The 21,873-nt window shown below is 41.5% G+C and overlaps 1 protein-coding gene across 9 annotated transcripts in view; it reads left to right on the top strand.

Annotated features, from left to right (window-relative positions):
- The window catches only part of SH3BP4 (SH3 domain binding protein 4), an 88,471-nt gene that overhangs the window by 43,851 nt on the left and 22,747 nt on the right, over window positions 1–21,873 (top strand). For 4 of the 9 annotated variants that reach the window (XM_068123719.2, XM_078782624.1, XM_078782623.1 and 1 more), the window contains exons 2-3: window positions 6,501–6,642; window positions 17,993–20,367. In XM_068123719.2, the coding sequence (XP_067979820.2) occupies window positions 6,525–6,642; window positions 17,993–20,367 (2,493 nt within the window). In that variant the 5' untranslated portion in view covers window positions 6,501–6,524. Of the gene's footprint in view, window positions 1–5,497; window positions 5,564–6,500; window positions 6,643–17,989; window positions 20,368–21,873 lie in introns of all 9 variants that reach the window. The other 5 variants (XM_068123715.2, XM_068123720.2, XM_068123716.2 and 2 more) reach the window with 2 other exon arrangements.

The following is a 21,873-nucleotide window of genomic DNA, read 5'->3' as shown; positions in this document are numbered from 1 at the left end:
CACATTTTGTTGTTAGACTGAATTTAAAATGGAGTAAATTGAGATTTTTTTTGTTACTGATCTACACATAATACCCAATAATGTCGGTGGAATTTTATTTTTAGAATTATTTTTACAAAATAATTGAAAATTAAATACAGAAATATCTAATTTGCACAAGTATTCAACACCCTGAGTCAATATTTCGTAGAAGCGCCCTTGGCAGCGATTACAACTTCAAGTCTTCTTGGGTATGTCTGTATCAGCTTTGTATATCCAGATTTGGGGAGTTTCTCTCATTCTTCCTCGCAGATTTGCTCAAGCTCTGTTAATTGGATTGGGAATGCCGATGAACAGCAATCTTCAATTCTTTCCACAAATTCTCAATGTGATTCAAGTCTGAGCCTTGGCTGGGCCACTCGAGCACTTTCACGTTCTTGTTCTGAAGCCATTCCAGTGTTGCTTTGACTGTATACTTGCGTTATTTTCCTGTTTGAATGTAAATATTCACCTCAGTCAAAGGTCTTTTCACTCTAAAGCAGGTTCTCCTCAAGGATTTATCTGTATTTGGCTCCATTCATTGTTCCCTCTATCGCTACAAGTCTCCCAGTCCCTGCTGCTGAAAAGCATCCCACTAGCATGATGCTGCCACCACCATGATTCACAGTAGGGATGTTTCTAGAGCTGTCCTCGGTTTCCACCAGACCTAGGTAGTGATTTTCATTCAGGCTGAAGGGTTAAATTTTCTTATCATAAGACCATATAATCTTTTGCCTCATGCTGTGAGTCTTTCACGTGCTTTTTTCAAACTCCAGGTGTGCTGGCATGTGCCTTTTTCTCAGGAGTGGCTCCTGTCTGGCCATTCTCCCATAAAACAGCGATTTGTGAAGTGCTGCAGAGACCATTGTCCTTCTGGCAGGTTCTTCCATCTCTGCTAAGGAACTCTGTAGTTCTGTCAGAGTGGTCATTGGGTTATTGGTCACCTCCATGACCAAGGTCCTTCTTGCCTGGTTGTTCAGTTTGGTCAGACTGAGCTACAAATCTACAAATCGTTTTATACCCTCCCTCAGATCTGTGACTCCTCACAATTGTCTCTCGTAGTTCTACGGACAGTTCCTTGGACTTCCTGGTAGAGTTTCTGCTCTGTCATGCACGGGCAACTGGGGAATTTGGAGTGTTATAGCAAAGGGGTTGAATACTTATTGACTCAAGACATTTCAGCTTTTCATTTTTATTTAATTTATAAAAAATATTTCTGAAAAACATTCTATTTTGACATTATTGGGTACTAGTGAGGTACCCGTGCTACGCCAGAAGGAGGCCAGAAGCAAACTGCAGAAACGGCGAATGTTAAAGCATGAAACCAATAAATTCCACATTCCTGTAGCACCTTCAGTCGCACGTCAGACATGGACAGCAAGTTCGTGAAGGACTTCCACGAAAAACGTACCCGTTTGCAAACAAACAGGTTCGTGTGTTCCATACCCAGTCAATGGCGAATCTACATATGGCGATCCGTGAATGTCACGTTTAGAAAGTAGAAACCATCACGGCATTCCGTCATTCACTTGAACTCGATATCTCTTTTTTTCATTCCAAAACAGCATAACTCCAATCACAAATTAAATAACATTAATATAAAAAACAAGAAGACGTCATGCGGAGTGCGATACTTGCAAAATCCGCCCCCCACCCCCAAGAAAAAAAATTCCATTCATACAGCAAATTGTCCATTTCATGAAGATTAAAATTGACAATCTTGATCAAAGCTCAGGTCAATACGAAGAAAAGTGACGATTTTTCAGATGAAAAATGATGATTTTGGAAGGTTGACCTTGAGTTGACCTTTTGACCTCAAAAATAGTTAGTTTCCCTATTTAGTGATTCAATGTGGAAATGCTGTTCAATTTTCAAGTCAACCGGATGAAAATTGAGGATTTAAAAAACTTGGTCTATGTTGACATTTTGGCCTATGTTGACCTCAAAAATAGTTGGTGGTTGAATTCAGTGACCATATATGTAAATCCTCTTAGAATTTCAAGTCAATCAAATGAAAATTGGTGATTTTAGAATTTCCGCGTATGTTGACCTTTTGGCGTAAGTTGACCTCAAATATACTTGGTGGTTGCATTCAGTGACCAGATATGCAAGTCCTCTTCAAATTTCAAGTCAATTGGATGAAAATTGAGGATTTTAGAAATGTGGCCTATGTTGACCTTTTGGCCGAAGTTGACCTCAAATATACTTGGTGATTGAATTCAGTGCCGAGATATGCAAGTCCTATTCAAATTTCAAGTCAATCGGATGAAAATTGAGGATTTTAGAAATTTGGCCTATGTTGACCTCAAAAATATTTGGTGTTTGAATTCAGTGACTACATATGCAAGTCCTCTTCAAATTTCAAGTCAATCAGATGAAAATTGAGGATTTTAGAAATTTGGCCTATGTTGACCTTTTGGCCTATGTTGACCCCAAGTATACTTGGTGGTTGAATTCAGTGACCAGATATGCAAGTCCTCTTCAAATTTCAAATCAATCGGATGAAAATCGAGGATTTTAGAAATTTGGCAAAGTTGGTGACTTTTAGCCTATGTTGAACTTTTGACCCCAAAAACAACAGGCTTCTCAATTGGGACGACCTATACAGCTTGGTGAAGTTTCGTGACGATCGGTTTAGAATTGTGACCTGTAGGTCGGTGACAAACAAACAAACAAACGGACAGACAGACAGACAGACAGACAGAACCACAAACGCAACCGACCAATATACTTGAAAAATCTTCGATTTTGCAAGTAATAAACTTTTAACAACATTCGTGACATAGACAAATATTTAAATCCTGATGTGAAGTTCCGTACGGTTGGGTGAATACAATTACGAATTCAAAATCGTAATTGTATTCACTCAATTCCAATCATCAATTGATCTACTTTAACAAAACGATTAACACGATTAACGTTTAACGATTTAACATTATGATTGAATGACGGTTGTATTGGGATATTATCAAACCCGTGCATTGCTGTCATCTGTCCACTTCCGCATTCGTGGCAGGTTCATAATTGTCATCAAAATCTAAACAGTATTTGTGGAATTTCAATAAAAGCCACATCACTGTTCATATCGGTAAATATTATTCCATCGTGTTTGGAAAAACTGGAAAATTGGAAACTTGGAAAAATTGGAAAAACAATATAGCCAATTTTACTCCATGGGGTCCTCGGATTACCCACCCAAAATATCGTTGCGATCGGTTCAGCCGTTTTTGCGGTACCTTCGAACGGACAGACAGACATTTGGTAAATTATAGCAAGATTATGTGTAGATCGATGACAAAAAAATCTCAATTGAATCCATTTTAAATTGAGGCTGAAAAACAACAAAATGTGAAAAAGTCAAGGGGTGTGAATACTTTCTGAAAGCCCTGTATATATATGTGTGTGTGTGTATGTATATGTATATATATATATATGTATATATATATATATATATATATATATATATATATATATATATATATATATATATATATATATATATATATATATATAATTTATTTATTTAGAGAGATTCGAGTATCAGATCGTACAAAGAATGCTCGTACCGATCGCAGACAGTTACCAGTCACACAGTGGTGTGTAACAAGCAACACGCTTCTCCAGTCCGTCAAGCGTAGATCTACGTAGTTTGTAACCATTTGAGCATCCACAATTCAACGTAAACTAAGCTTCGTTATTTGAAGCCTATGTCAAAAGCAGATGATGTTCAATGTGCCCTGAAACCTGCAATCTTGGTTGAAGCAGGGATTGATGCACCATCTGTCCATGTCACTAATGAGGAAATATTGAAAGCTGGTCTGGGAGTACATCCCGGACTCGCTGGTGGAGGCAGCGATGCCGAGGTCAAAGATTGGAATAAATAAAAATATCGAATGTTCCCGGAGACCATTAATTTACAAATCTCTGCGTTTAATTAACTCGTTATTTCCTGTGCTTTTCCATACCTTCCCCGTCGTATTTTGCATTCTGTATCTCATTGGTTCCATATGATTTACACCAGGTTCATAAACTATCTTTTGATGTTTCTTTTCAAGTCTGGTTACACCAAGCTTCTTCTTTAATTTTTTTTTTTTCCCTTTCCCCTTCTGATGCAATCATCGCTGGGGTTTCATAAGCTTAACATCTTTTGAGATCGTCATGTGTTTTGTGCTTGCTTCACGGAATTTAAAACGCACGAACACGTTTCGATGTTGTTCAGCATTGAAATTTAATCACGCAAAAAACAAAATTCCACTTTTGCAGAGACTCGTGCTTGTAAAACGTGCGAGAGCTGGAAACCACTCTCTGGGATTTTATTTCTGATTTTGATCTGAGTGACTGATTGTATTTGCTCAAGTAAACCGTACCTGTCCTTACGGGGACCATGTCGCACTTCTCCATTATATTTGAGCATGCGTAAATATGCCCAAGCTCTACCACTACCTCCGTGGGAAAATTAGTCTGCAAATCAAAACTACCCATGGCATAAAGAGCTGACAGCTCATGCGTAGTGGAAGTAGAAAGTTTGGGGGGGTAAGAGGGTCAGTAAAAGCATTTTTTAACCAATAAACTTGTAAAGAAACAAGTTTTTAAAATTACAAACTTATTGGAGTTCTGAGCTGATTTGGGACCGAGCTAATTTAGCCAAAGTTTCCTAACCAGATCCGAACCGAATTTTTGCTTCTGAGTCGCAGTACTATGAAAAACAAAAATCTGTTCAAAAAAGATAAGAACATTTCTTTCCAAAGATGCTATAATCATATAATTATGTGCAAAACATTCCAAACTGTTTTTATCTTTTGAACAATTTGATTAGATGGTATGAAATGTTTTATTCAAATTGGGAATGTAGTTCAACAGTTACGTTCCATGCCACATCAGCTTGGAATTCATGTTATTGACAAAATAGTTTGAATTCATGAAACTCTTTGCTTCTAAAAACAAACCCTGGATAGTCTCCCAAATGCATCACGCGGCTTCCTGGTTGTTTTACTTTATTGACTCATTTCACTTTTCAGGAATTCATTTTGCTGCGTTTTTATTTCTCGCTTGATGTTCATGAGCCATCTACATCTTTTTCTTCCTGGGTCACACGTTCAGCCATTTGTGCCGAAACAAAGTTCTTATGAGAGATTCTTGCCTACTGTATTTGATATGATATCATGATAATCAAAGGTTACCATAAATTGTTGTGTACGAAGTACGAAGAAGTACCCTTTGTTAGAAGTACGAAGCCAAGCACAAGTTTGCAAATTTTGTTGTAAGCAAAAGCTGTTTGTTTATTTGTTTATATATTTATTTATATGTTTTTGTCTGCTGATGAGTAATTCCAATAGGATCCTGGACTTTTATATGATGCTATTATGATATTTATGATGCATGGAACATTGTTATCCCGACGCTTTTTGAAAAAGAACGGGGGAGGGGGATTTTGTAATCGGCGTCTGTCTGTCCATCCGTCACGCTATCTGCAAAACAGTTGTGCAGAAATAGTACCCAGAATGCTTCGGGAAGTGACGGCACTTCCCCCAACTTCAGCGGCTGTGTAAGTCTCGTCTAACGGCCGTGCATGTGTATGTATTTGTACACGCATGTACATGTTCTCCACTACAAGCCTCATATCCTAAAACAGAATCTGCCTCTGTGAAAAACGATGCTCTGGTCTGGCTATTCCTTAATATTCAATGTTTTGGTTTTTTCTTTCATCCTCTTGCAGAATGTTACCTGAAATTTTAAAGTATCCTTTCTTAGCTGAAAAGCCCAAATTATCAGCACTTTTTTTTTTTTGTATACAAGGTCGAGGCTCGTGTAAGAGCTGACATTGATCACAAAAAGACAAACTGACACATTAAACATAAAACATATGATAAAGGGCGCAGGAGAACAAGATGGAGAGCAGGGACATCGGGAGATTTGTGGGAGGGAGTGGGCTTGGGGGGGAGGGAGGAGGCATGGGAAGGGGGGGGGAGGGAGAGGGCTTGGGGGGGAGGAGGCATGGGAAGGGGGGGGGAGGGAGAGGGCTTGGGGGGGAGGAGGCATGGGAAGGGGTGGGGAGGAAGAGGGCTTGGGGGGAAGGAGGCATGGGAAGGGGGGTGGGGTGGTGAGAGGTTAAAAAAAACACATGGACACTGCTAGGACTTCCAGGAAAGAAGTCGGTATTTCAAAAAAGTGGATTTGGGGTGAATTAACGGGGGTTTTCGTCTTTAACAGCAGATAAATCGACCATTTTCTTCTTGTTTGAAAAGTTTTTGTGACTTGAGAAACTTGCTGCACTTACTTTGTCTCACACCCTATGGTTGAAAATTTACCTGCATTGTGAACTTTTTCACAACCATATTGCAATGTGCTTGGGGCTTTGCAGGGCATCGGTGCTGTTTTTGCACCTTGATCGACCTTATAGTCCAGCATAAAGATACAAGTAAAACATTGAAGCTATTTTTTGTGCACCTGAGCCATCAGAGGTCTTACCTTTCTGTTTGCAGTTGGAGGTTTAGTCAATCGGCATCATGGCAGCAAGTCGGATCCGAGCAAATGCGGTAACAGGACTTCCTCGATGCAGGTCGGAAGGTACACTGATTGACCTGGAAGACAAGGTGCCAGAGCTCATATTCACAAATTCCGAAGGTGAGAAATCTCTCCTAGTTTTAGTTTTCCTCATTTATCAATTTGTTTTCCGTTAAAAAAATATCGATTTAAATTTGGGAAGAGGTGATGGAGAACCAACCACAAACCGTTAACATGCAATTCTTGGTACCTTGTGGTTTAATGTTAGATTTTCTGTCTTGCTGTGTTTAATTTATGAGCATTGGTAAAAATATTTTATCTAGAATTTGATGAAGAATGCATTGGTTACCTGATAGTTTAGCTCGTTATCTCTCCTCCCCTTCTGAAACAATCCTGTTTTAAATGTCAATATTATTTTGTATATCATATTATGTTGTGATGACTCGATTTACACAACTGGAGCCTGTCGGAGATCAACTCCAAAGATGCTGAGCACATGCGCTCCGCATCGCACGTATAATAATACGGAGTTCATCAACCGTTGGCTCATGATCCTCACATGATTGATCCCTACACTGAATGGCTTCTCCAGGAATCTTTAATATTTTTCAAATTCTCATCCAATTGTTTATTTATTATTTATTCATATGCAGCCTGCGGCCGCTTGGCTGGGTCATTTTCTGGGGACATCATGAGCTGATGCAATGCGCCCCCTCCTTACCTGCTACCTGGTACTCGTTTTGCCAACCTCGGAGTGATGACGGGCTGAGTCGACCAGCCTGGGGTTCATTCAATGGCACCACAGGGCCTTGAACTCAGACCCTAGGATATTGAGCTAGCCACCTTGACTGTTAGACCAACACTCGACTTCTCGTCCAATTTACCTTCTACTACCTTCGTTAGACTTTAAATCATGGCCTAATTCTGAAACGGTCACAATCCAATCTGCTATATGGTCAGAAATTTATTTTACACTCTCACCACTTAGACACTCGTTCATTTTTTTTTATCACGTCTTCGATACCTTAAAAAGGTGAATCAAAGATGTGGCCCCACTCACTTTGTTACAGGAAATAAAATCTATTTCACACCATTTTTGTGCAAGCGTGGTGGGTGGTTTGCTATTGCATTCCTAGCGGTAGTCGGGGAGGCAATTTGGCCAAGTTGTTGGGACAGAATGACCTTCTCTTTGTGAGAGGCACCATGGGATCGTTAACATCCATCAGGAAGCGATTCCTAAAGATGGGATGATACCTACATAGCGTAAAATCCATCCGAGGGGTAATGGACGAATTGCTGGTGGAACGCCCCACCTGCATTTGAAACGTCAGTCCGACAACTTATCGTCGGGTCTGTAATAGAACCCAGACTAGACGAGTTGGCTAAAGGTGGGTTGGTTAAAGGTGGGTTGGCTAAAGGTGGTTTGGCTAAAGGTGAGTTGGCTAAAGGTGGGTTGGCTAAAGGTGGGTTGGTTAAAGGTGGGTTGGTTAAAGGTGGGTTGGTTAAAGGTGGGTTGGTTAAAGGTGGGTTGGTTAAAGGTGGGTTGGCTAAAGGTGGGTTGGCTAAAGGTGGGTTGGCTAAAGGTGGGTTGGCTAAAGGTGGGTTGGCTAAAGGTGGGTTGGCTAAAGGTGGGTTGGCTAAAGGTGAGTTGGCTAAAGGTGGGTTGGCTAAAGGTGGGTTGGCTAAAGGTGAGTTGGCTAAAGGTGGGTTGGCTAAACGTGGGTTGGCTAAAGGTGGGTTGGTTAAAGGTGGGTTGGTTAAAGGTGGGTTGGTTAAAGGTGGGTTGGCTAAAGGTGGGTTGGCTAAAGGTGGGTTGGTTAAAGGTGGGTTGGCTAAAGGTGGGTTGGCTAAAGGTGGGTTGGCCAAAGGTGGGTTGGCCAAAGGTGAGTTGGTTAAAGGTGAGTTGGCTAAAGGTGAGTTGGCTAAAGGTGAGTTGGCTAAAGGTGAGTTGGCTAAAGGTGGGTTGGCTAAAGGTGGGTTGGTTAAAGGTGGGTTGGCCAAAGGTGGGTTGGCCAAAGGTGGGTTGGCCAAAGGTGGGTTGGCCAAAGGTGAGTTGGCCAAAGGTGAGTTGGCCAAAGGTGAGTTGGCCAAAGGTGAGTTGGCCAAAGGTGAGTTGGCCAAAGGTGAGTTGGCCAAAGGTGAGTTGGCTAAAGGTGAGTTGGCTAAAGGTGACTTGTCTCATTTCTGATTTTTCACTTTTTACTTTTTTCCACAAGTATTATCTCCATCTACAAATTGTGCAAATATGATAGTCTTGCTTTTTGAAGTCTTCTCTTTTTCTTTTTTTGCTAATTATTTTGTGGAAGTGTTATTTTGATTAAGGTGTACTTTATACAAAATAAGGATTCATTTTAAGGAAGGGTATTTCACTTTGAGTACTTTCTGCATGGAATGGTCTCCCTGGATAAGGTAGTCGTATCAGAAACAGTAGAGAGATTTAGATTGGGAATAAGTAGGTACCTAAACGCATTGAAGATAGAGAGATATGTGGTTATTGGTAGGACTGGTAAGTTACTTGGGTAGACATGAGTTTGTTTTTAGCCACGTTGCAGACGCTGCTCATAGAGTGCCCTCTGCTGTTGTTGTTGTTCTTCTTGTTCTTCTTCTTGTTCTTGCAGAGAAGACAAAACCTCAAAGCTCCACCCATTCTGGGAACCATAGCTCCACCCATTCTGGGAGAGCCTTCATATAAACAAATATCCACCATTTTATTAACTCGCATAGCTTTGAGGCCTGTTTTGTAGGCCCGTGGTGTCTTCCTCTCACACAGTTTTCTTTCAAATCAAATTCGATATATCATTTCATTTTTCACAGTCGCCAACATAGTTTTAGACTCGGTTGAAAAAAAACGGGAAGAAAATCCGATGAAAGTTGCCCTTTATAGAACGAAATGAATTCTCAAAGGCCTGTAACTTCAAGTCCATTGACATTTTTTTTTTTTAAATCGCGGCATGGTCAGTCATACACCGCCCGAAATAAGAGACGGGAAAATGCCGAGATATATATATTTTGTTTAAATCGCGGCATGCTCAGTCATACACCGCCCGAAATAACAGACGGGAAAATGCCGAGATATATTAAAAATTCGTCCATTTGATGACAATCGTCACGATGAAATATTTCATTTATATGTCGTCACAATAATGTGGAGAGAGGAGCATAGCTTCGTTCACGTGTCGCCACATACGGGAAAATGCCGAGATATATATTTTTTTTTACATCGCGGCATGGTCAGTCATACACCGCCCGAAATAACAGACGGGAAAATGCCGAGATATATTAAAAATTCGTCCATTTGATGACAATCGTCACGATGAAATATTTAATTTATACGTCGTCACAATAATGTGGAGAGAGGAGCATCGCTTCGTTCACGTGTCGCCACACACGGGAAATTGCCGAGATTATTTTTTTTAAATCACGGCATGTTCAGTCATACACCGCCTGAAATAACAGACGGGAAAATGCCGAGATATATTAAAATTTCGTCGCCACACATGGGAAATTGCCGAGATGTATTTTCACTTTGCACAAAAATAACATCAAGTAATCGAATCAATAGGAATGTCCTGTGCCTATAACATCGACGTTATAGGCACAGCTGCATCTAGGCATTGTGTAACATCGACGTGGCTTTTGTTTTAATTAAAACTTTTTGTACTTGTTTGTATACAGGATCGAGACTCGTGAGAGAGCTAACATTTATCACAAAAAAAAATCAAACAGACACGAAGTATATAAGGGGAGCGGTAGACAAGATGGGGAGAGAAGGGGAAACACAAACACAACATTTGAGAGCAGGGACATCGGGAGATATGTGGGAGGGGGAGGGCTTGGGGGGGAGGAGGCATGGGAACTTTTTTGATTGATTGTACATGTCATTGTACATGTCATTGTACTGATTATATGTTTGTGAATGGGTCTCAGCGAAACGTCAGTGTTGTTAAATTTTGATTCCCCTCCTCTTAATCCCTAAAAAAATTAATAAAAACAGAATCATAGAATACTTACCCTGCGCAGTCGACTTGGTGCGAGCCAACTCTCCTGTTTTTTTTAAGAGTTTTTATTATTTGATCCAATAGGGCTGCCAGACCACGTGACTGATGACATCTTATATATTTTCATTCTCCTATATATGAACAATCACCATGCCCTCCCCATAAGTTTTCCGTTCAGTGTTAAACAACCTACGCGTCTGTTAAAAGGATCATGAAATATCAAAAGGTTTGAACCGATAGGTTTTGTGAGGAGACAGCACGTACAGGCCACTGGAGTCAGCCTAGGGGCCTGTTCAATTGGGATTATCCCAGGTAAATAACCACAATGTATTATATATACACATAAGCAGTAGGAATGTTTTTGCTTCATTTACGTAACACGGGTTATTTTCATTTTCGGGAGTGATCAAGCCAGTGGCCTGTTGCCTATACATCGCCCAAATATAGGGACGTGTCAGAAGAATGTGTTGCATGCTTGGAACAAGATCACCCATCGGGCAGGTTTATTATAATTTATTATAACTAATAATAATAATAATTAATAAATCGTTTATTTCAAGTCAGCTTCGATCGTGGCCAAAGGCCGAACTAAGGTAAGCTTTATAATAATCGAACAAAGGTAAGCTTTATAATAATTAATTTTACAGTAAAACCTAGTAAAAATAAATAAATAAATAAATAAATAGGGGAGGTGAGCACAAATAGCATATTAAAACAAAGGAAACAGATAAATAGCATCTATTATAAATAAACAAAATCCGTTTAATATCCACTGGTGTCCAAGGCTAACCCCCGCTCCAGCGGGGAAAATGGCCTTGAAACGTTCATTCATTCATTCATTCATTCATTCACTGGTGTCCATTCATAACGTGGATAAGATATGACACGTGTTATATCTTGAATGTTGTCGTGTTATGTCTTAATCCAGTGAATTGTTTTGATTGGTAGTCACTGAGATCGACATGCAGGTTACAAATGGTGAAGCTTGGAATTTGGCGGCAGTCTCGAAAAAGAACTGCAGAGTTGATCGCGTCTGCTCTCGAGTGACTCCACACCACAATCATGCAAAGCATCGAAGTATCCATGATGGTTATGGCCAAGGGTATATGCCCACTCTTTGCGGGTATATGCGATACGGAGTGCATCCACAAGCTCTTTTCTGAATAATTTACATTGCATTACATTGATGCTTTGTAAATCCGCTTGAGCACAATGGAGCCTCATGTTCCGACGCAGGGCAGACAAAAGATCTGAAGATGGTTACAAGGTCCTTGATTGGGAGGAAATGATATTTCACCTTCCGAAGCTTATACAAATGACTTATCTAGTTAGTGTTCCGCAATCTTTGAGACATGATAGAAACTGGGCGCAAGTTGTCAATGGTGGCATGGGACGATAAGGAAATAGGGACAACATGTGCCCTTTTCCACTGTGCTGGGACTGTCTGCCGCATGTATGACGTATTGATTATGTCTGTCAGTTCTCGTATGAACTCGCTGAACCTTTGACAGATAAGTCTGGCGGAGATGTTATCGAGACCGCTTGCCTTTCGAGATCCGACTTTTCCAAATTCACAGCAGCCTTCCCAGGATCAAACTTGACAAATCGGAAATAAAATTGGTTTAAAGTACCAAGAGATTCTTCTGAAAGCATCCGATAAATACATACAAACTCATTGTTTCCGCCTATATTCTGTTCATAGGCTGTGCCCTCTGGGTCAGTGTTTTTCATCACTCGCGAACGAGGCATAGATGCAGGAAGTTAAAGTGGGAGGCTGGAAAAAATAATATAGGGGACGACTGGGTGGTTGAGATGGTGGTGGGAGGCCTACCCTGTGTTTGAATCTGTGCCCAGCTATAAACTGTCATCCTAGTGTTTCACGGGCCGTCCCTCGGATGGATGTTAAACTAGGTGTCCCATCTTCTGGTATTAGGAGGAGGTTAAAGATCCCATGGTGTCCTTTGTGAAGAGTAAGGGAGCTATTGGCAACACCCTTGCTAAATTCCTTCACACTCGGTCGAGTATTCTTCGTCAGAGTAGCGACCCGTCCAGGATTATAACACTTGCTAAGAAATTGCTTCAATGGAACCGACGCTCTGAAAAGAGAGGCATTGTACATGATGGTGACGGTGTATATCTTAACTCGTCAATCAATTGTAGTGTAGTCAATAAAAACCCTAAATCATGACATCAACTGCCTCATTGAGAGCCATTACTGGATGAATGAGCATCACCATTGCGGAACAAATGAAAACTTAAAAAATAAATAAAGGAATAAAATGGTCTGACCCATTGAAATGCCCTTTTTACCAGTACTTGCCAACATGTGGTGTATTTGGATGTTATAAAGCACAAGATGAATTTACCAGAACACCGTCTTCTACCGACTCCTCTCCGGCCTTGCTCCCCCCAGCTCTCTCTGGGCTCTGTCCCCCAAATATTCCTACAGGTCGCACAAGATCTGCCTGCATCCCTCTTATGGTTAAACTGCCAAAATCAAGACTCTCTGCCCACCTTCACTCCTTCATTCCTCTTTTTTCCCACCTCTGGAACAAGCTCCCTCACTCTCTTCAATCCCTCTCCTCCGTCCAGGTCTTTAAAACGGCTGTTCACCACCATCTATCTTCCCCCATCCAAAACCTTGATCTTTTCTAACCCCGTTAATACACCCCAAATCCACCTCTTTCAATGTCCGACTTCATTCCTGAAATTCCTTGGTGTCAATTTGTTTTGTACCGTGTACCACTCCCCCACCCCCCCCCCCCCCCCCCAGCCCTCTCCCTCCCACAGATCTCCTGATGTCCCTGTTCTCTAATGTTGTGCTCGTGTGCTTCCCTCTCTCTCCCCATCTTGTCTCCCCCTCCCTTTATTGTTTTACGTGTCCGTTTATGTTTTTTGTGTTTTATGTGCTAATATGTGTTTGATGTGCTAGCTCTTACACGAGCCTCGATCTTGTATACAAAAATAAATAAATAATAAACTGCATCCGGAATATTGACAAATACATCGGAATTGGTATATTATACATCACTTTCAATCATCCTTGTTTGCCCAGCGTATTCTTCCTCATCTCTCCAATATCCGTAAACTCCATAACTCTGATCCCGGACATTCTACTCGACCTCTGAATTGAACACCACTGATTATGATGACCTTACCCGATGATTATACTTCCTGTTTGGTGTCACTGATTCAGCACTAAGCTCTAATTGAAGTGCACCAAATGGAGATTGTCACGATTCTTGGTCTGCTCACATCTCACTTCCTTTCCGGGATGCATCCCACAAGATTCAATTTCTACTCTTCCTCGATGACGTTCTCCATTCTTACATTGTTTTTCACTTTTATGTAGAAGATACGCATTTTTATCGCCTTCATTAGATTCCCTCTTGAATGAGTGCTAATTTTAAACTCGACTCGAGACTAAAACAGCGTTATGATTAATTTTCCAAGCTCTACCTGTAATAACACTTTAAGTCCCACAGTACCATATATCACTTTGGTGTTTTCAGGTATTCCGTCTTCTTTTGAACCATACCTTTGCACCCCCGTGAAATTGACTTTTTATCACTCTCGTAATACTTCCTATTTTTCTCCATGATAAATTGACCTCTGGAAGCGGACACCAGGAACCTCATGGCTATGTGTTGGGTGTTAACGGTATCATCATTCAGGTGTGGTGCTTCCATGAGGACAGGTGGGTGACGTGTTCTATTAGGAAATGGGAATACGAGCGGCTAAATGTGACTGCCGATTACTTTGTGATCAGTTAATCTTGTAAGCTCTGTCTAAACTAGATGACTATTTTTTGCTGTATCCATGTTGTTGTTTTTTTTTTTAAATATAGATGTTGAGGGTCATGGAGGAACTAAACTACCGAGGGGCACAGATTAAATAGGTGCATGACGTACAATGCACAATCAAATTATAAAGTAGGACGGATGGTGGCCTCGGGAGGGAAAGGAGCAACATGGGGTTGGGAGTGTCGGAGTGAGCAAGACGAGGACCAAGTGTAGGAGTTAGGCAATTGAGCAAAGAAGAAACTGTGAGGGGGAAATTGAGCAGAAACCTATTGAAGATTGTTGTGTCAGGGGACACCAGGCATGGAGTTTGTTCCACAGACAAGATAAAGGGCTGAATGAGTGAGGGCAAATAATTATTTATTGGTATTGTGTTTGATGTTTGTTATTAAAGGTTTCCGTATTCCTGTATTTATTGCAATTATAAGTTGTAAATAAAAAATAAAATAAAAAATTACTGCAGTTATATATATATATATATATTTGGATAATTTATACACTTGTATTTGGTATTGTTCCATATTTGCAGTCAAATAGTTTGTTATTAAATATTGTATAGTTTTCTTGTATTAGTACACCTACTTCCATGAGAGTGACAGCAAGGGTCATGCTGTTTTCCCCTCTGGGATATATAGATTACAGTAGATCTAGGCTCTGGTCCGTTCATCTGTGGTGGACGTGATGAGCATATAATGCCTCAAGGACGTCAGGATTCCTCCAGATTTCTTTCAGTTTCGTGTTAAACAGCAGTAACGACTGTTTAAAAAGGTAATCATACGTGTTTGTAGTTTATAATATCTTTTTTACTTCTAGTAGGCCCAAGATAAGCTATTTATTCACGTTAACATGGTGTTTATGCATGGAGGAAAAAGCCCTTGAGGAGAGGGGATATTATTATTATTAATATTATTTTGTAACAACACTAATATTATCGTATTATCATCAGTAGTATTACTTTTGTTATTAGAAGAGGCTTTGGAAAATGCCACGATTAGCTATCTTAACACGGATATACACCTGGACACAGATTTCACCCAAGGCGCGAAACCCCCTTGGGCAGGAGGGGCAAATAAAGTCACTCCAATTTCCATCGTGTGAGCCCTAGTCCTCCTGGCAAGTTTGGTTGAGATTGGATGATTAACGACCAAATGTATAACAGACAGACAGACACCAAATTGTGTATTTTAGTATGATGATGGTTTCTTCCTTAACACGTGGGGAATACAACATTAATACTGCGAGTGGAATACATATTGATCTATGATCATCTACAGTTAAACATACAATATTACCCATCTTTCCCTTTCTCTTGGGTATTCTTTTTCAACAATTTCACCAGAAGTTCTTTTTTTATTACTTGCAAGATCGAAGATTTTTCAAGTATATTGATTGGTCTTGTACATTACAACTTGTCTATCTGTCTGTCCGCCAGTCGCCTAGAACATGTCACAATTTTAAACCCATCTTCACGAAACTTCACCAGAGGGTAGAGTTGGTCATAAGGAAGAGGCCTATTGATTTTGAGGTCAAAGGTCAAAAAGTCATCTTGAGGTCCAATTTCTAAAATTGTCATTTTCCATCCGATTGACTTGAAAACTGAACAGCATTTGCATATTGAGTCACTAAATAGGAAAACAAACTATATTTGAGGTCAAAAGGCTAAAAAGGTCATCAAAGTCAAAATTCCAAAATCAATTTTCATTTGCTAGTGCACCCGCTCACTACGGGAGCAGAAAAAAGGGTCATTCCTCTTTGGGGTATGTAGATTACAGTCAATCTATGGTCAGATCTCAAGAACATTGGGTGTGTGTTCATTTACCAAGTTTCTTGTGGAGAGATCGCTATGTGGTTTAAGCATTCGAGCAAGGACTCCATTCAAAACCGTTAGGGAACGGCTGGCTTGGCAAGCTCTAGCTCGCTGCTTGGTAAAGGAACACAACCCGAGCTTATCCCTTTAAGTTTCATATCAAACAGCAGGAGCAAATTTCAAAAGTTCGCTACGAAAAATGCGACGGTAGCGGCAGAAAGGGCCATATTATTAACCCAACAAATGTTTGGGTTATATAGAGTACAGTAGATTTTTGCTCAGTCCCAGTAGCCTGGTGTTGGCTTAGCGGTTAGGGTGCCGGCTTGGGATCCTAGGATCCTGGGTTCGAATCCCGGTCGATCACTGAATTAACGCCAGGGGGGTTGACTCAGCCTGTCATCCTTCGGAGGTCGGCAAATTGAGTACCAGCTTGCTGGGATGAATGATCCCGGTGTGTACCCCGATTTAGAATAGGTACACCGTATCCCTGCGCATCGTAAGAGGCGACCAAGGGTTGGTGCCAGGAATGGCATCCGGCCATAAAAACATTGCCTCAAACAGGGAACCATGATTGTCATGGGGCCCGCAAGGCTAACCCCTGCCCTAGCGGGGAAAATGGCCTTAAAACGATCATTCATTCATTCATATTCTGTAAGTAAACCTTACTTCACGGATGTCGGGATTCCTCCAAATTTCTTCATTTGGTGTTATAAAGAGCATTTGCGACTGTTTAAAATGCTAAGCATACGTGTTTGTGGTTTATCATATTTTTACTTCCTCTAGAAGCCGTTGCTCCCACGAAAATGCCATTATAACTATAAGCTATTTATACACGTTATCACTGCAGCAAAAACTCCTTGGGGAAGTGGGACATTATTAGTATTAATATTGTTCTGTAACAACATTAACAATATGCGATTATCATTAATTTTCTTATTTAAAGCATCTTTGGAAAAATTGCGCGATAAATCTTCTTCTTTGGAAAAACGCCACAATAAAGCTAACTTCACATTGATATACACCTCAACATAGAACGCCATTGACGGCAATGGTGGGGAAAACCCGCTCGGTGGGGTGGGGATGAGGTGAACAGTCAGGTGAACCTTACAGGAAAATAAATTCAAAGAAATCACTTCTTCCCAGGCAGCTAGATTAAGAAAGACAAATTATGAGTAAAGTAAATTTAATGTTAAAAATTGTTCATATAAATTTAAGGAAGAACGAAGATGTCAGTTAGAACCCGGATAGATAGATTTCATCAGGTACTCTGGGCTAAAACGCAGCAACAGGTACAAGCTACCAGGGGTCCGTCAGCGGAGAAGCCCAGTCCACACAGCATCAGCATAAGGGCCAAACATAATCAATTAAAGATCGAATACTGTATTTAAGTCATCACAAGGAACCAAAGAAGCAAAGAGTAAAGGTAATTCCTCCAAGGTGATTATTATTCGTTTTGGTTAGCATGTAGGCAATGGACTAGTAGGTTGTGAAAGTTTATCAAAAACATCTTCTGCTGTTGAGGATGAGCCATTTTAGGAATGTTGTCTGCAAAGCTTGTAAAGGTTGTCTGAGTTCAGGTTTTTACCCACAGCATTGTAATTAAATAAATCATTCATCGACACACTCTTAAAATATTTTGGTTGCAAGTTTTGTTTTGTTGTAAACTTTCTGCCACATAATGTGGAGAGAAAATCAAAACAATAATGATGTTGATGCATTGTAGAGAATATGCTTTGAAGTGCTTTCTATTTTGCAATACAGTAGTTGGACAGTTTTGTTTTTTTTACATGAAAAGAAAAGTTGTTTTGAAAATGTCCGGGAACCACCTCAATAATAGGTATCTGCATGTCTGTCTCGCTCAGCAGTGCCTTCTCGCAAATCTCTCCTAACGGATGGTGGCTCATTGATGAAGAACACTCAAGAGGTAGTTGCTGTGCGAGACTACTGCCCTGACAACTTCACCGCGTTGGCACTGCAGAAAGGGGAACACCTGCATGTGCTGGACAAGTCACGCTCCGAGTGGTGGTACGCTCACAACAATAAAGAAACGGGTTACATTCCTGCAGCCTACGTCCGGCCTGTCAATTCCCTCATGAAGGCTTTCAGTGATAGTGGCATGGTGGACCAAGGGCCAGAGCCAGAGCACCAAATACAGCAGAAAGACTTTTTTTGTGATTGGGCAGAATTTTTGGACAAACCGGCCCCAGCAGCAAAACCTTATAGCTCGGTGCTCTCTGCGTCCAATCCCTTCCTCAATGAAATTGCGTGGGCTACAGCACCAGGGAAGAAGGCTAATGGGGAAGAGTTTACCCCCAAATCTACCGGGAAAGAATCGACAAAATCCTCTCTTGACTGGCTCATGTTTGATCCACTGAGACCTGACAACAGTGATTGTGGTAATGGCATGACCTCATCCACAGATATGGATTTTGACTTGTTCGATAAACCTTTAAAACCAAAAAACCCATTCCTGAAAAGCAGTAATCGATGGTACAGCATGTCGGAATTATCGATACGCAAAGAAGAGGAGCAAGCAAACACCAAAGAGGATGCTACGAGTATGTTCTCCGGTTTTCAAAAACTTCGTATTGAAAACTTTGAGAACAACCGGGAGGAATTTCGGTCGGAATGGTTAAAACGGCGACAGTTGGCTCGGTCTTGCCATGACTTGGGCATGTTGGGCACGAGCCCTGGATTGGGCCAAACCCAATCCCTTGAAACACATACTGTAGCTAAGGTGACGAGCACCGGAGGTGCTGTGCCCGTGCCAGACACAGATATCATCCTCCATCTTCCTGAAGGTCACGTGGAAGAAGGCTTTGAGCAGCAGGTTACGTTAAAGGTGTTAATTGAGCCACCAAGTGAACTTAATCATGATAGGTGCACGACGGTGAGCCCTTTGTTGGAGATCGATCTTGGCAACACAGAAGTGCTACGGGTGTTGACGTTGGAGATGAAGATTTCTGCGACTTTGCGTAGTGATGGTGCAGAGATTGTGTGCATGCGCAGTCCTCTGAAAGATGGACCCTATAAATGCATTCCTATGGTTTGTGCATATGGTTCCTCGATTCAAGCACAGATCGAAAACCCAGGGCCTTGTACATTCATTGTGGTTGTGGCAAGGACACCTCAGGTAATGCCACCACTGACAATTTGGCAACAAATCTGCAAAAATGTCACTTTTGGCTTGTATGGGCCACGACATATACACCCATCATTTACGGCAGTGGTGGCCATTTTTTCACACAGCTACGCTCCAAAAACATTGCTTGCCACTGACCGTGGCCTGCCTGGAAAGGGTGGCCCACCACTATCATTGCAGTTATGGGGTAAACATGAGTTCTCACCGAGTCATCCCAAGGATTTGCATATTCAACTTTTTTCAAGTGATTGTTCCGTCTCAGTGGCCCAACGAGACTCGAGCGAGCTGATACGCAGCTTTCGCCTGAAGTTGGGTATGGTTTGCAAACTTGCTTTTCTGATTTCTTCTTGTGGACAAGATGGAGACCTCGAGGTGTTTGCACTGCGCGTGCAGGTTAAGGATGAACATGCCACTCTCTTGACACAGTTCAGCGTCCGTACACCGCAGCCTGCTCCACGGCCGGTATCGAAAGCAGGTGCCGCACGACGTTTTGTCAAGAAGAAAGAAATGGGGCGTGTAATGTTGGCTCCACTTACCGTACAATCGCGGTATCCGACATTCCAAGACAGGCTTTTGCCTAATCTCAGGAGCGCCTTAGTCACGAAGACAGTAATCCGGCAACAATTCCATCCCTACTTGCTTGAATATAAAAAGGGAGATATGCTCGCGCTCCTTAGTACTGAAAGGGTGCGGGTGCGTGGCCACCTGCGTGCGAAGGAGTGGAATGTAGCTTTTCGTGATGGACGATTAGGTCTTGTGCACTGCCGGAACATTCTGGACTTGGGCTCTGAGAAGCGGAGCGGTTTAGCACAGTGTCCTCAACTGAGCACGGCAACACTCCTCGACCAAATGCTGCAGCCGTGCAAATCCCTGACTTATGTTTACTCCGACGTGCGCAGCCAATTGATGGCACATTCACTCAGTTGGCGAGCATTTGCTGACTCTCTGGGCTACGCCGGCCTATCGCTGTCTGACTTCTGCCGTGTGGAGATAGAGAGTGAAGCTGAACGTGTTGCTGCAGTTCTTGAGAGGCTCAAGGAGGACTGCAATACTGGATCAGGCAAAGGAAAGAAAGCTTTCCAGAAAGAGCTGTTAAAGGTTAGTTCTGCAATTTCAGTGTTGATTCTGTTTTTCCTTGTATAATAGTTCATGCGACAGTTGTTTGTATTTGTAATTTGAGGATGAATTTGTGCATTATTACCGCTGCCACATAAGGTGCATTGAGGTTATGTTTTCATCCATGTTTGTCTGTCTGTGAGCACGATATCTCAAAATGTTACGGCCGGATTCGGACAAAATTTTGTGGACAGGTTGGGTGTGTGACGAGGACGAATTGATTCGATTTTGGTGAGGATCCGAAATCGGATCTGGATCTAGCCTATTCAATGTGATACAAGATGTAAACTGTTCAGCCTGGTGGACTTGCGCTCCTCCGAGTGACCTTCAAGTTTTTCAAATTACTGATCTCAAAAAACAAACAAACGTTTACTGTTTTCTGGTGCAGTATTTTTTTTATATCCGTACAAATGTTGTGCTTTACTCGCATTGTGCCAGATCCAATTTATTTTGTGCAAACAGCATTACAATATTATTCCTTGTGAAATGAATATTGTTGGGAGTGTGGGGGTCTCTCCTTTAAAAGAGCATTGCCTTACAAAATACAACTCTGCTCCCTTTATTTCACAAAAGGAGAAGAAGGAGAAATATCGTCCCACTGTTCAATTGGACAATGAATATGACACAATATTTCTTTAGTCAAATTGCATGTTTATATACTTATTGGAAATAATTGCATAAACATGGATATTAAGGCAATTGTTAATGCAAATGCCGTCCCTTTATGGTATAAAAATACGCTGCACCAGAGAGCAGATGCATGTTAATAGTTTGCACCGTTACTTATTGGCTCATCCAACCAATCAACTCATGCTCATGTTGTCATATTGTCAGCAACTCATGTTGTCACTCAACCAATCAACAACCTTATAGCAAGGTCGTGGGCCTCAGGCCTACTTTTTGTTACATATTTGTCGCTCAAATTTTTTTGGGGGGAGGATTCTAAGAACGGAGAAACAGGTACAGTGGTGGTGTGTTGACATCACTTGCCAGGAGCCAATGAAATTGCACCTTGCTTCACACAGCCAATCAGCAGCATCTCGCAACATGTTGCCAAGTCACACCAAGCATAGGTCATGCTTGCTTTGAGCATTTATTGAAGTGAATAATGAATGTGTTTGTCCAAATCAATTTTTTCTTGACCCCGCACTGCCTCGTGTCCTTCACGTCCTTGGCGATGTTACCATTTTCAACTTGGTGTAGCCAGTGGTTGGAAGAAGATGCAAAACTGACACATAACATTGGATCCTATTTTGTCGATACAATTGTAAAGACAATGAACCACCTTTGGAGGCCGTTTCCCCCCGCAGAGCAGGGATTGGCCTTTTTTGGGCACCATGGTCCCCTTTTTGAAGCAATGTTTTACCGCCGGATGCCCTTCCTGCCGCCAACCCTATTAGTCGCCTCTTGCAACACACAGGGAATTACCAGTGAACTGGTACTCAATTTGGATTTGCCGACCTTGGAAGGATGACAGGCCGAGTCAAC

Source organism: Myxine glutinosa, chromosome 7 (genome assembly GCF_964187855.1).
Source record: "Myxine glutinosa chromosome 7, kmMyxGlut1.1, whole genome shotgun sequence".
Lineage (NCBI taxonomy): Eukaryota > Metazoa > Chordata > Myxini > Myxiniformes > Myxinidae > Myxine > Myxine glutinosa.
Note: the sequence above shows the minus strand (reverse complement) of the source record. Positions and strands in the feature narration are given on the sequence as shown.